Genomic DNA, 14,802 nt, shown 5'->3' with positions numbered 1-14,802 from the left:
TCTTAAGGATCTGCCGTGTTGGCAGGGTGAAGGTGCTCCCAGCTAACATGTCTCTCTGTGTGCAGCTGTGCAGCAGCCCCTTCCCACCGAGTGCAGCCAGCCGATGCCGGCCCCTCCGCCCAACCACCGCATGCTGCCGTCTAACCCAGCCATGCTCCAGAGCACCTTGGGCGCGGGCATCGCCCCAGCCACTGCCAGCCAGAGCAGCGGGACCATGGTGATGATTCCACACAACCCTGGCAAGCAGCAGGGGGTTTTTCCGCCTAATTCTGACTTCAACATCCCCCTGCGGCCGAGCCAGAACTCGCTGGGCATGAACTCAGGGTGCCAAACTGTGCACAGCCACGCGGCTGTGCGGCCGGGAATGCCGATGGCCGGCTTTAGCTCTGGCTCCTTGGCGAATCACTCCGCGACTCAGCAGCACTTAAGACAGCCGAGCGTGCCAAGAATCCCCAACGTCTATCCCAACTCATCTGCCCAGATGTGGACGCCGACTGCTGTGCCAAGAATGCCAAATCAAAGCCAAATGGATACCAGCATGCAGCAGTTCTCCAGTAACACTCTTTTCTCCAAACAGAACGCGAGGCCAAACGCGTCGGGTCAGCAGTTCTCCCAGCAGGCTGTAGTGCCGCCAAATCAGATCGCTCCCGGAGTGCAGGTCAGACAGATGCAAAAACTGAGCATGGGACAGGCTGGCCAGGGCTTGAGCTCGATGAGTACTCAGAACTTGAGACACAATTTAACCAGGGGACCGTTGCCAGCTATGAATGTTATGAAATCAATGCCACAGGGAGTGTCTGGTTTTAACCAGCTCAGTCCTGCCTCGGGCCTCGGCCCGCCGAGCTACCCGGCCACCGGCCAGCCGCCCGACGCATTCAGCAGGATGAGCGCGGCTTCCGAGCTGCCGCAGTACGACTTCGTGGCCCAGCACAGCGGCTCCATCCTGCCCGCAAACTGCAGCGACACTGACTTCCTTGACTCTCTCATGAAGAGCAGCAGCAGCAGCAACGACGAAGAGTGGTTGAACAATCTGACAATGATAGATGACATTTTGGGACAGCACGCTCAAAGCTCCGGACACGTTTAGCTCGGAGAGAAGCGGTCGCGTTGTAAATAACGTGTGTGTGACTTTTAAAACCAACAGGTGGCCCATGAAAACCGCCACCTCTTTCCGTACAGAAAGACTAGACTCAGCCAATTCTTTGCCTGCATCAAAGTTTAATATTGGCAGTTTTTCAGATGACTGTATATATTTGAATATTTTGTAAATTATGTTTTCCTAAACCTTAAATGTAGAAGTATTTATACTTCTTTGCTGGACTGTTTGTAAATAAATCTATAGCATAACTTTTGGTTTTATTATAGGGATTTCATTATACCTTGTTATAAATATGCAAATAATATTGTTAGTTTCAGTAATACTGTGTATTACAGCATAAAATACTTATGTTTTTGACATAACTTAACACATGAACTAGGGGTGTCATTGCAGCCAGACTAGGCAGAAATCTATTCTCCCATATCAAGAGGAAAGGTTGAAAAGTTGCATTAAAAAAAAAAAATCCATAAAAGCAACTGCTGGTTGACTCACAGCTCAATCCTGCAGCCCGATGGTGGCGTGTAGGTCCCCTCAGGGCTCCCAGCGCCGTCAGGGACCCGCCAGCAGGGATCCTTTTGCAGGATCAGGGGGAAATTCTCGACCTGATACACTCCAGTACGCTGATGCGACGCTGGCAGCGCGTCGCCCAGTGTCCTGCAGTGAGGATGTGCTGTGACACTGCGGTGTGTGTGTGTGTCCGTGCGTCGCAGCCAGCTGAGGAACACGCGGTGTGACGTGAGTTAGGCTGAAGAAGAGGCGCTGGTCCGACATCGCGAAGGCTTCCTGGCCACTGCATCCCACAGCGAAAAGGTGGTTCTGGTTTGCACACCTCTGCCATGTATATTTGTAGTGTACAGGTGATGCGTTCCTGGTTTTAAGGCTTTTCATAATTTCTGTTTTAATGTGAGACTTTTTTTCAGGGGAAAAGTCTATAAACATTAATAGTTAATTTTTGATGTTTTTCTGTCAGCTACTATTGTCCTATGTATATTTAAGAGTCTGTTTATAAAAGATTCACTGTACTGTAAACTTCTTAAAATGTTCATACTTTGTGTAATCATATTTTAATAGTCACGTCATACTTCGCAATACATTTGTAATATAACGTCAGCTTCAAGCACAGAATGTTTTTTTCTTCATACCATAATAAACTGCCAGGGGAAAATTGCATATATTTTATGTGCTCGTTTCTTAGCTCCAGCATTTTGTACCTGCAGATATTTGAATTAATTTGATTTGTCCAGGATGCTACAACGTCAATCTAATAACATGTACAAATGTGTATGTGCTGTTAATAGACGAAATGAGCTAGACAAAGAATTGAAGTGGGCCTCAATTTTATTTTAAGATGGGCTTTCCTAGGCCCACTCTCTGTTTCCAGTACAATTGTGGGCAAATATGAACAAATTAGTCTCTGTTTTTTTACATAGCTCCATTTTTTTAGGTTTCAGTGCTTATTATTCAGAAATAGAACTGAATCTAGATTTTGGGGCTCTTGTTGTACTGCTCCTTCAGCAGTGCCTGCGGTGGCATTCACTGCTTGAACACAGGTCTGAGGGGAGAGCCCGTGCCTGCTCTGGGGCAGTGAGCTGGGCACGAGGAACAGCAGGATGAACGAGGACGTTTTTCGCCTTAAATAAATGCACAAACAGAGTCTATAGGTAGAACTGCCTTGTTTAAACACAAGCAGACACCACCCCAGCTTTCTAGGGCTGGCGGAGATGTAGTGCTGCCCTTCATCCCAGAGACGCCGTGGGCATGATGAGCTTGAGGAAATCTCCTGGGGAGGATTTTCCTCAAATTGGTCCATGCTGGAGGGAGGGGCTGGGTGAGGTCGTCCCCACCCTGGTGTGGGCCCTTCCTTTCTGGAACCTTTTTCTACAGAGCTGGATGGCAGAAAAGAGCTTCTGAAGTGAAAAAATATGAGGAGGCAGTCAGTGTATAAAGCAGGTGGGTAGCAGCTCTGCAGACAGCAGGCCTCTCCCAGCCACCACCACCCTGCACCTCTTGAAGATCCTTGAGGCTTCATGACGGTGAAGGTAGGAGCTTAATCTAAGTAAACTCCTAACAGGCTTGATCCCAAGAATGATACGTATGAGCATGAAACCAGGGCGAGGAAGAAAGAAGCCAGTTTTTCAGGCCAAAGAAACCGGCCTCACCAAACAACCACCCAAAACAGGCTGTAAAACCCTGCAAGTCTCCGAATGAGACAGAAATGCCTACCCGCCTCCAGACAGCAGAGAGGCGATAAATGCCTCTTAATACGTCTGTGGTGGGGACAAAGGTGAGTTTGTGTGGCTATTAAACTTGGCAGCCTTTCAGCAGCTTTTCTGCCACGAGCTGGGTCCTCTCCGGGGCAGCAGCTCCGACCGCAGGTCTGGGCACTGCCAGCACCTGGCCCCCTCCGGGTTAGCCGCCCGGCAGTCACAGGTGGAAGGGGTGACTGCTGCCACACACATTTCTTTAGGATATTAATAAATATAACAAAAATACCCCATTTTCATTCTTCGTTTTGTCTTTGGCAATGAACCTTTCAGCTTCTCAGGTCTGTGGGGTTTGGGTTACCAACACTGGGTGGGGATGTCTTCAAAAGCCAGCTGTTTGCCACTGAATTTATGAAAAACTGTTTGTCTTGTACCCAAGTTGTGTACCCACTTGTTTTCACTCTTATTTTTTTGTCTAGTGCTTGAACTGGTAGAGCTCTTCACCTCTCCATCTCTCGTTCCTCGTGTCTCAGTTGGGAGTGGTTGTGCTGCCTTACCTCACAGGGGCATTGTGAGGAGTCACAGCTGTGTCATGCTTTGAAGACGGAAAATTATTATTGTTTTCTTGGTGTCTCTGGTGATACTTGTAGCTGCTGAATCTCCTGCTGCTGACCTCTCGGGACTTTGGCACATAATCTCGATGGCAAGTGCCCTGCCTGGGTTGCAGTCGAAGAGCTGGGCTGCTTTTTCTCCTCGGGGCAGGCGCACAGGGAGGCTTGTGGCTCCGACCAGGGCACAAAGTGCAGGGTGAAAGCACGCGGCACATCTCAGCAGCTGCGGCATTAGTACTGCAGTTATGGTCAGTATCAGGCTGTAACAAGCAGTGCCTCTATCCTAGCAAATTGTCTGGTTTATTCTGCAAGAAATACCTTTCTCTGTACTTTGCCCTCCCCTTTTCTTCTCTCTGTTTCAAGTGTGAAAATGCCCGAAGCCTGATCCTGCTTTTATAGTCCGTATCGCTAAGGCAAATAGTTGCGACTAGTGATGGAATAAGGCTAAATACCTCACACGACTTACCCACCACGCTTACTGGAGCAGGAGGATCACACCACAAGGCGTACATAGACTTATGCTACAAGCCAAATTTTGCTGCCTTGCGGGCTGGTGTAAACATGGACTCGGTCGACTGAAGTCAGTGGTCTAGCACGGGATTTACACAGGCATAAATAAGAGCAGCATTTGGTGCTGTGGAAGCGCAAAATGAATCTAGATGGCTAAAATAGCTACAAGGAACGAAGTGTCTGACAGCGCTCACTATTGAAAGCTATCATTTATTTCCCAAACAAGTTACGTCACCAGACTGCCCTCATAATTATGGCCATGAAAACAGGCAAGGCAGTAAGATTTTTCCTCTTGGATTCTAAAATAACATCAAGTCCCTATAAAGGCCAGAATTTCCAAAGACAAGCTCACTAAGAGCTTGTCTGTCTTAAAGGTTAGTGGCATAGGTAAGTCAGACTTTAAAACTCTATGCTTACCATGGAAAAATTCTCTTTGTGGATTGTATTAATCTAAACCAGACCGTTTTTGACAAAGGCAAAACAGAAAAAAACATGCTCATTCCTATAAAAAAGCATCCAGAAAGCTCCTAGGAATAGGTGTCATGGGAGCCCATATCAGGCAATTTCCCCAGGCAGCCTAGCCCTGACTTATGCAGAACCTGAGCCGTGCTGCTCGGAGGCTCTCCAGGATTGATTACACATCTTGCTTAAGAAGCTTTCAACAAAGGAAGCCGCACTGATGCTGAAGTGTAAGGTCAAGTTCTCCTCTTGTGTAGGATGTTGTAAATCAGGATCTATTCCACTGCCTGCGGCAGGGTAAACCCTGATTTATACGAGCCCGGGAGCAGGAGCGAGCACCTGGCGAGGGGGCTGGCACCTGCTGACGGCGCTGCAGATGTGCCCGTGCCCCAGGGAGAGGGCCTGGAGCAGTGCCTGGCCGCAGGGCAGGCAAGGGCGAGGGAGAGCTCTGCTGCCCCTCCTGCCATGTGTGTGCTGGGGGCAGGTGGCTCATGGCCCTGGGGGGACACTTGTCCCTGCCACGTCTGCCCGGTCCAGCGATGCAGGCTGAGCTCGGGTTGTGGTGTTTAGCAGCAATTGGATGCCTGTTTCAACTTCTGTTCCCTGCTATGTGTATATCAAATCTGAAAAAAAAAGAGAAGAGTCTGGAAGAGGACGGAATGTTTTAAATACCACTAAGGGTCTCTCCTGGGCAAGGTAAAAGCCAAGTAGAGGTTGGCAGCTGCAGGAGCTATGGAGAACTTAAGGCTCCGTCTGGTCAGGAGGCCTCCTGTGTACAATCCCACACGGACCTGGGGAAAGGCGCCTGATTAAAGATGCCCTGCTCAAGCCAGGAGAGCTGCCGTTAATCACAGCCGGTTTGTTTGCTCCCTCCCAGCTCGCTGGCTGGTTTTCGTAGCACTGCTCAGAACAAATACGCTGTTTTATGCACGTCTTAATCCATTTCCCGTTCTGCGGCAGGTCTGGGACTTGGCTTTCGTCCCCACTCTGCCCGCGGCAGCCATGTGCCTACGGAGGGCTCGCACCGCCTGCGTGGTGCACTTCGGGTCGTGCAGTTTGCGCCGTGCTGCACGCCCGCTGCGCAGCCAAGAACACATGACCGTGCACGCGGTGGGGACATGGAGCCCAATTTCTTTGCTTTTCTGTGCTCAGGAAGTAGAGATTGGATTGGATTTGTATTTTTTTTTTTAATTTATTTATTTTTTCCTGGAGGTTGGCATGGCAGTGGTCTGGCTTGCATCATGGCTCCGTGTCAATTAAAATAACCCACAGCTACAGCAGAGATGTGTCCCCCCAGCCCACAGGGCCCTTCGCCGTGCGGCTGAACTCCGCTGCCAGCTTCCCATGTGTCAGAGCCAGAAAGCAGAGGGGGAGCTCCTGGGTTTTGTGTATCATATGTCTTTTACCCTTACAAAGGTTTACGATGCTGCAATTTAATGTCTGCGATTTAAGTAATTTGGTAGGAGGAAAAAAAGAAAATGTCATTTTATGTTCAAAGTTGGATTTGTATCAAAGAAGGATGCTATGTTTCAGTTGTTCTGATGTTGCCTTCATCCATTTTCAAGGAGCAAAGGGACCCGGTTCTGCCCCTGCTTGGTTTCACGTCCTGAGCCATGCTGCCTTTGATGGATGGCTGGGACAGACAAGACCGGGGCAGCAGCAGGAGGTGGTGAGACAGCCTATTTTCACTCCCTGAGGGGAAATCAGCCCTAAGCTATAAAGTTGTGAAATCCCTTTTTTCTTTGCTAATATAGTGCTGTGCTTGACTCCGTGCAGCTGCAGAAACATGCTTTGTTTCCAGTTTACACACTGCTCCTTGTCAGCCCTGCCTGCTTTGTATGGCAGCGGGGGAAACAGAATTAACTTGCAGACCAGGACCTGTGCTCCTTTCCTCTTCTCAGCCCATAAATTCTTATTCTCTTTCACCTATTAGCTGGCTGTGCGGTTTGTCTGGGAGGCTCCCATTAACCCCCTCTTTACACCTCACAATCTTTTTATAAATATATATTTTTTCCTGTGCCCTTTCAGGGAGATTATGATGTCCACTTAGCAGTGGGGGACTGCGAAGCACAAAAGACTCTGGACTCGAATCCCAAAGACGTTTAAGTACCTAATGAGGCAGGCAGACACCGGCGGGATTTTTTTAAGCGTAGTTAAGCAGAACCAGTAGCCACGTCCTGCAGCCAGTGGTTTGCATCACCCTCGGTGGCTGTACACACGTTTGGGCTTTGTTTTACAGACCTGGGAGGAGAAGCTGGTTGTTTCAGCACGGCCTGCTGCAGCCAAAATGTGACCATGAGTCAGGCCCCTTGGTGTCTTCATTTTCCAACCTCAAGAGCCAGTCGGCTCATCCTGGCCAGGGAGAGCGTGCAGCCTGACAGGTAGGCAGTGGAGGATGAGCCATCGATTCCACTCATCTTCCGCACAAGCTCTGCTCTTCCCTTGCCACCTGACTTCCAGCAACCTGGGATGCAGCACACCTCGCCTTTCCAGAGGGCCGTGGGCTCACAGCAGAAACCTGGGCGTTTTGCTCCTCTCCACCGGTATTCCTGCCAACAAACTGCCACCTGTGCATCTTGAAGAGCAGGTGTCTGATTTCTGCTTCAAACCTACAGCTCTTTGCTAAGGTTTTTGGCTTACGATTTGCCATAAGACTCTGCAGAACCCACTCCTTTGTCTGGGGAGGCTTTACAGCCCAGAGGTGTGCTCTTCGCTTTAAATCAGGGGGCATCTGCTCTTGGTGTCCCTGTTCTGCTTTAACATTTACCTTGACCAGTTTTTCTCTGAACATTGGAAGTGATTTCTGACAGATCTGTCCTTCAGCTCTTCTGACTTTTTAACTAAGGTATGCTTAGGGTTTGTTTGTTTTAAATCTCCTCACACACCTTTACATTTCCTTTGTTTTCTCTACAAAGTCTTTCACACGCAAGACAGTAACTCGTGGACTGACACGTCTGACTGTAAAGAAGGCTGATGGGAATCCAGGGCTGTAAGAGGTGAAGTTGTATTTGGAAGGTGCCCTCTTCTCCCTGCCTGTCTACTCAGTGAAACTTAATTATCTTGAGACCTCTACTGTCTGACTGTCTTTTGAATTTGGTACAATTAGCCAGCAGTTCAAAATTGGAGGGGGGAGTCATGGGTAAGACACTCAAAAGTGATTGCATCAGGCTCAGAAACTGGCTACAAGTTAGTTGTGATGAAAATACAGTATTCAACAGAGAACTAAACATTATTTACTAGAGGGAGCAAAAAGAGGTCATTGCATCCTGGAACAGTTGCCAGTATGGAAGCCAAAAAAACCATGCCTATGTTTCCAGCTGCTACGCCAAAAGTTGACACACCAAGCCCCGTGTAGCTCTGCCATCATAGGTGCCTCCTTTCCCAGCACTCTCTAGCTCAAGGGGATACGCAAATGTGTCCCCATTTACCCAGCACTTCAGCTTGCAGACATCTCTCTGATTGACTGGTTTAGAAGCTCAAATGCCCAATACCTCTTGAGCTTCTTATGGATGGCTAATGTACCCAGGAGTGTAGCGAGATACTAGCTGCAGCTGTGCTTGGCCTTGCATGAAATCAGACAGGGAGGCTCTTTTCATCTTCTTGCACCTTGAGCTCTGATCCCAGAATAATGTTTTCATTTTAATTGTCTGTCAGTAGGTAATTTTATTCCTGGTGTCAGCATCCACAATAAGCATGAAGAGAGTTTTGCCTCTGGCTGTGGCAATAATGATAGCTGTAGTACCTCTTGTCCGTATCCTCAAACATAAACTGTAAGCTGTTCTAGAAAGCAAATATATTCTTTGTGTGTTTTATGCAGCGCCCAACACAATGAGGCCCTGGTCTCCAGACGCTACCACAGTACTACTAATAAATAATAACTCAACACAGAGATTAACACTGCCACAGAGAGACTTTCTGATTTGGTACATTAACTTCTTATTCTTTTCATGCTGTGAATGTAAGCTGTAGCTGGAGATACAAAGTGCTGTGAAGATTACTGTAAGTACTCTGATCTTCTGAACCCTGAATGGAGGTCGCTGTTGTATAATAAATTGCATTAAAATATAAATGAAAAGAAATCATGTACAATTTTTCCAGCAAGAATTATTCACAAGAAGCTTCGTGGAAGAAATTACTGCGTTAACTCCAATAAAAGCCATTATTTCTTTCAGGTGGCTGCTTGAAGCTTTGCTAATTGCCTGCAGAAACCTATATCAGCATCTGATGCGGTATTCAGGGTTTCCCAAGCTCCCGCTTGTCCCAGTGATTTTGCAGAGCTGAGAGGGGTTTTGTTTTACTCATTAGATCAACCAAAGATCTGCTTTGCAATAAAATGATTTTCTCCTACTCACTGGAGTGCCCAGATGAGGCAGGCAAGCTGATTCACAGCAGCTTGGCTCTCTCAGTACCACCAGAATGACTCTTGGTCCCGTGGGAGTTAATAGAAAAACCTCCATCGCACACCGCAGCAGTCTGAACGGATTACCTGAGGTCTTAAAGCACCATCTGAAAAGGTAAGCACCGAACCTGGGGCCCTTCCTGTTACTCACAGTATCAAAGTTTCCCTGTGCTCCCCATTCTGCTGTTCAGCACTCCAGCCATACCTAGTTATGCTGAATATTCCTGGGGAGGGGTGGTGTTTGCCCAGGCAGAACGTCTTGAAGAAGACTTTGATCACTTACTCAGTTGAGGTTAAGTAAAGTACACCGATTTCTTAGTTGTTTCATTTAAATTTCATCTCCTTCTCATATAGCTGCGAATAAGCACGTCCATGTAAATAGAGCTGCTCGGTCTGGTGGGCTAGAGCCACTGCTCCCAAGAAGATGCCTGATAATACCATGAGTGCCAGATTGTTTTTAACCCTGCCAATAGATGGCAATTTCCTCTAACAATGGGAAAGAAAATTACATCTGAAACCCGGTTTCTCCTCACCCACTGTGATATATTTAGGCAAACTGACTACGGTGGAGGGTTTTCTTTTTTTTGTTATATAGAATAACACCTTAGTCTAATGAGATTAGATCTATTTTCCCTACAAAACTTATTTGGGAAAATGTGAATTAAACCAAAATGAATCCAGCATGAGTTTTTGGAGAAGCCAAAAGAAACCATGTTCTTAATTCCCCAGACTGTGCACTGGGAGTCTCTGCTGACACAGGCTTGAATCCAACCTAAAGGTTGTCACCAGCATCTGAGAGTGCAGAGAGTAATGGACCACCTGGTTTTTGGAGAGAGAAATCAGTAATGCTCTGGTGGGTAGTGGTGCTCAGAACAGCTGGCCAGCTCATTGATTTCCTGTCCTGCATAAGTAGCTATTTCTGCTGCTGATGTGATCTTTTTGCTTGATTTTTGTGATAGTGTTTGGTATATTCTGATCTAAATAGAAGCACATTTCTAAAGAGGAAGGGCTTTCCCAGTACTAATCTTTCTACAGGCTCTCTGGCTGAGCCCTGGGATCTCTGGACTCTTCACTGTTCAGCCACTGCAGCCTGCTGCCTGGAGCCTGACTGAATTTCAAAGCAAACCCCTCTTCTATGGGGGATGGCAGCTGAGAGGGGCTGTGCTGTGTTTCCAAAATGCACAAATATATCACTGTGAGTAAATGGTGGTGGAAATGTTCCCCTTCCTGTCCCACCAGCTGATGTGACTCTTGTACTATAAAACAAGTAATATTTCTGTTTAGAGTACGTATGAACTCTGTTCCGTCAGCCCATGTTGTGTCCATTGGCATACTTAAAATAATGCTTAAAATAACTTTTACATGCTGAATTTTAAGTGATTCAGACAGATGCTACTGTAGTTTAAGTTGTACGTGTGTAGACCTTGACAAAAATAGAAGGGGATGTGGGAGTCCCACATTACAGAGACTTTTTACACTGATAAAACTGTTTGATGGATCCGTGAGAGACTTTTACAAGGTATTTTAACTTTAACCACTTTGCTGCTGCAGTCTCAGCTGCCCGGCATCACTAAAATTCTTTGGGGATTTGAGTAAAACCTCAGTCCTTCAGAGGAATTCAGTTCTGCACAGACCAAAAGCAAAGCACTTAATGGGTATTAGTCTAAAAGGTACTTCTGTTTTATGAGCTATATTTACACATTTAACAGGTCACTTTCTATTTCAATTTACATTTAAGTGCACTGGAAGCTTATTCCTTTGTGTGCTATTTAATTTAAGAGGATTTTCTTCTATTTCTCTTAATTTGGGGCATTGTTCTGATGGTACTAAAATTAATTCCACTAATAGTTCAGGTAATTCAGTGGATATTACTAACTTCCATTTGTTTGGTTCCTTTCATCCAAATTCATTCCAGTGCTTTTAAAACCTTTTACTTACTATGCAAATTAGTTATGAAATATGTGAGAATGAGTTTGCCTTCCTCTGAAATGCAGCTACATCTCAAATAAAACATACTAACAGCTTCTAATATCTGCATGAGGAAAACAGTGTGTGTTTTTTAACCTGAATATGGGAACAGCAAGTGCCTAATATTAATTTTCTGTCTTTGAAGACAAAGAATTGGCATCTAATAGGAGATGTCCGTCTACTAGTCACAGCAGGTGTGTGTGTGTGTGTACACATACATTATATGTATATATATATATCCCTTAGTTGGTATGTGTCAACTTTTGGCATCAGCAGTACTGTGCTTGCAAAACCTAGGTATCTGAAAGCCTGCATCTGCCTGATTTCACAATAACAAGTATGTACATTCAGTCAGTGTTTCTGAAAATGGTTCCCAAAATACAATTGCTATTTCCAGCCTTGGGACTTGCAGGATCCAGAAATACAACGGGCGTCTTACATAACTCACCTTATTGCTACTGTGAGTCAAGCAGCAAGGGGCAGATTTTTTTTATTTTATTTTTAGGGTGCTATAGGTGTTTCATTTGGTAACATGCTACTTGATAAAGAAATCATTAGGCTAATTGAAGGGAAAAGCTAGATAGAAATAGGTTAAAGAGGTCTTAAAGTACAGCTTATAATAATTAAATCTGGCAGTCTTTATTAAGCAGGGACAAAAATAAACATCAAGTTAGCAAACAAAAGACAATAACAGGAAACAAAGGGTGTAAATGGTGCAGTGTAAGGAAAGCAAAAGAATCAGTGATGTACCATATCATTTCTAATATCTAACTTGTAAAAGTGTGTGTGTGGGGGGGAAATGTACACGTGAACATATGGGCATACATATAAAAATATGACACTACGCTGTGTTTTCTGTTTTATGTGACAATTATTACCAAATGAAATTTTTTGCTAGGTAGGTGGATATAAATCATCTTTACCTTGGCCTGTGGGCTTGATTTAAAGACAGAGAATTCCTACTTCCAATTATTTTTGTTCCTCTTCTCCCTAAAATAGTAGGAAAACAAGTTAATATTACTATTAAGTACCTAGGCTTTCCCTGGCATCTCAGTTCTGTATGTGTGTTTATTATTTGCATTACCTTAGTGCTACAAAGCCTTGTTATGGATCAGAATCAACACAAACGACATTCCCACCCTGAAGAGCTTTACAGTCAAAATAAGAAATGGGATAAGTGAGGAAAACAGACAGGAGAGGCAGCACAATGAAATGTGATGCTACTGTAGACGTTACAGGAAAGAGAAATTTTAAGCCATGTTTTGAAGACAAATGATCAGCAACTTTGGGGCTGTTTAGAGCATCCCTGGAAATAAAAGGCAGGTAAAAGAAAGCACAAAATAAGTTGTTTAAACGTGTTACAAGTGGGCTGTGAAAACTGACATCACGAGCTGATGGGAGCTGCAGTTAGGCCTCAGCAGTGAATGGAAATGGCAAGTAAGGTGAAGACCAGCTATCAGGCCTTTCAAAGTAAAGACAACTTGGTAAGGATCAACATGATAGAGTGGGCTGAGCCAGTAGAGGGATGAAAAGAGAGAAATAATGTGGTGAAAATGACAGACTAAGAAAAATGGGCTTTGTAGCAGCATTCTCAATAGGTATGAGCAAGACAAGGTTATATTTTCCAAGGGCAAAGGAAAGGATGTTGAGGTAATTGAGATTTGAGAAGATGGGAGTTTTAGTTATATGGACAGACTTGGACACAGTCTGAACATAAAGGACTATGGAAAGGTCTGAGTCCGAGATGATTATGTACAGGCAGATAATAGTGTAATAGATAAAGTAGAGAGCACTTGTGGGAGAAGGCACAATGCTATTTTAACTATGCTGAGCTCAAAATGGCATTAGGGTTCTCAATTAACCAGTTCTTATCCAGATGGTCCAGAGATTGGATGGAGGCTGGAGTATTTGTGTGCCGTCTGGGCTGATTATGACCCAGCCACCATATGCTACAATTCAAAAGAAGAAAGAACAGGCTCAGAAATACAGAGACAACCTAAACATCCCCAAAGTTAAATAATGTATGTTCTTGCGGAACCAAATAGCCATCAGGTGAATCAGCGGTCAGGTGCCTCAAAGTGGTTTTTGTCAAGTTCACATCTTACAGGTATCTGACCATGCAGGTGTGGGGCTCATGGGGCACCCATGACTGCATTCAGAAGGTGAAATCCCACTCAGCATTCATAAGAAGGTAATAGAGACACAAGCAAAGAGTTTAGTTAGGAAAGCATACCACTGTGCAGTAAAGAGGCATCATTGTTAAAAATCTGAGTGGAAATTTTTGTTTGAGCGAAATTTCAGAGAGTAATTGTGGAGAGCACTTTTCTGACTCTTCAAATCTAAGATCATTAAATGAGTGAGGCAAAAAAATATCTTTTAAGTCTTCATAATGTCAGAGAGAAGCTTTAAAATGTGATCTGAATGAAAGTTTGAAAGACTCTTCAAATAAGAAGGATCCTCTGTGTGTATGCACACACATAGACAAATAGATATATACTTATACATATGTATATAAATATAATCCAATACATTGATTCATGATTTCCTGTTGGAAATACCGTACTGGAGTTGATCAAAGCAAGGCTTCAAAATTGTGTCAGTGAATTTTCTAGCTAGTCTTTACTGAAGGGATGAGGTCAGAAGCAAGGGTGCATCATAGGAGAAGACAACAAACGACGATCTGAATGACAGAGGTGAACTAATATTTCATCTCCTTTTGCTCACTGCTTATTTCTGCCGATTATTAATTTTAAACTCACAGTTCCATGCTCGCTGTAGAAAACAATTTCTTCATGAGAAGAGGATCCATCCCTTGCGTGTTTTGCTTTGATTCTCTACAGTTTTTGGAATTCAAGATAGAAATTGTTGATAGCAAAGGAGATGCCTAGAAGTAATGAATAAAATTAATTTTAAAGTGATCGTCTTGTGGCTCCTTCTGAAAGTACATCTGCTCTGGTACCAACACGGCTCACCTCAAAGCGTGTGTAGCTCAAAGTTGGATCTTCAGATGGTGTAACTGTTCATGGACAACAAAGGACTGGCAAAATGAAACTGAAGAAAGAGTTTTTGAGGAAGATATGGAAAAGCAAAGACTCTGGTTGTCGGCATGGTATGGGCAGGTGCTGGTCTGCCTTCCAGTGGAGGACGGGGCCAGCGCTGCCACCATGCTGGTGTGAGGTGGGTGCTGCTGGAGCCGCCAGGCTTGGCTAACCTGAATAACAAGCTTGTAATTGTATGGAATCATGAAGGGGCCCAAGGTGGTTCTTTTGTTTTATATTGTTTTTTTTATTTTTTTTCCTTTGCTCTGCTCTTCTGTCATGTCCAGCCCTGAGAAGGGAGAGCACTGGCTCTCCACTGACAGGAGCAAGTTAGCTCCTGAAGAAGCTGGACGTGGTCTCTCTGTAACTCACAAATACGCTCTAAAACATTACAAATGTTTTGTAACATCCCCAAGGCACCTTTCCTGAGGGCAAGCAGCAGCAGACAGCAAAGCATCTCCAAATTACCACCTTGCCCTCCGGCTGTACACAGCCATTGGTATGTACGGTGACA

General features: G+C 45.1%; 1 protein-coding gene across 2 annotated transcripts in view; it reads left to right on the top strand.

The window, feature by feature from the left end:
* The window catches only part of MAMLD1 (mastermind like domain containing 1), a 78,039-nt gene extending 75,770 nt beyond the window's left edge, over positions 1-2,269 (top strand). For both annotated transcript variants that reach the window (XM_035541195.1, XM_035541194.1), the window contains one exon: positions 66-2,269. In XM_035541195.1, coding sequence (XP_035397088.1) covers positions 66-1,087 — 1,022 coding nt within the window. In that variant the 3' untranslated portion in view covers positions 1,088-2,269. The remainder of the gene's footprint in view (positions 1-65) is intronic.
* Positions 2,270-14,802: the final 12,533 nt, after the last annotated feature.

The sequence above is a fragment of the Cygnus atratus genome, chromosome 13 (genome assembly GCF_013377495.2).
Source record: "Cygnus atratus isolate AKBS03 ecotype Queensland, Australia chromosome 13, CAtr_DNAZoo_HiC_assembly, whole genome shotgun sequence".
Lineage (NCBI taxonomy): Eukaryota > Metazoa > Chordata > Aves > Anseriformes > Anatidae > Cygnus > Cygnus atratus.
The sequence above is the reverse complement of the archived record's forward strand: the minus strand, read 5'-3'. Positions and strand labels throughout refer to the sequence as shown.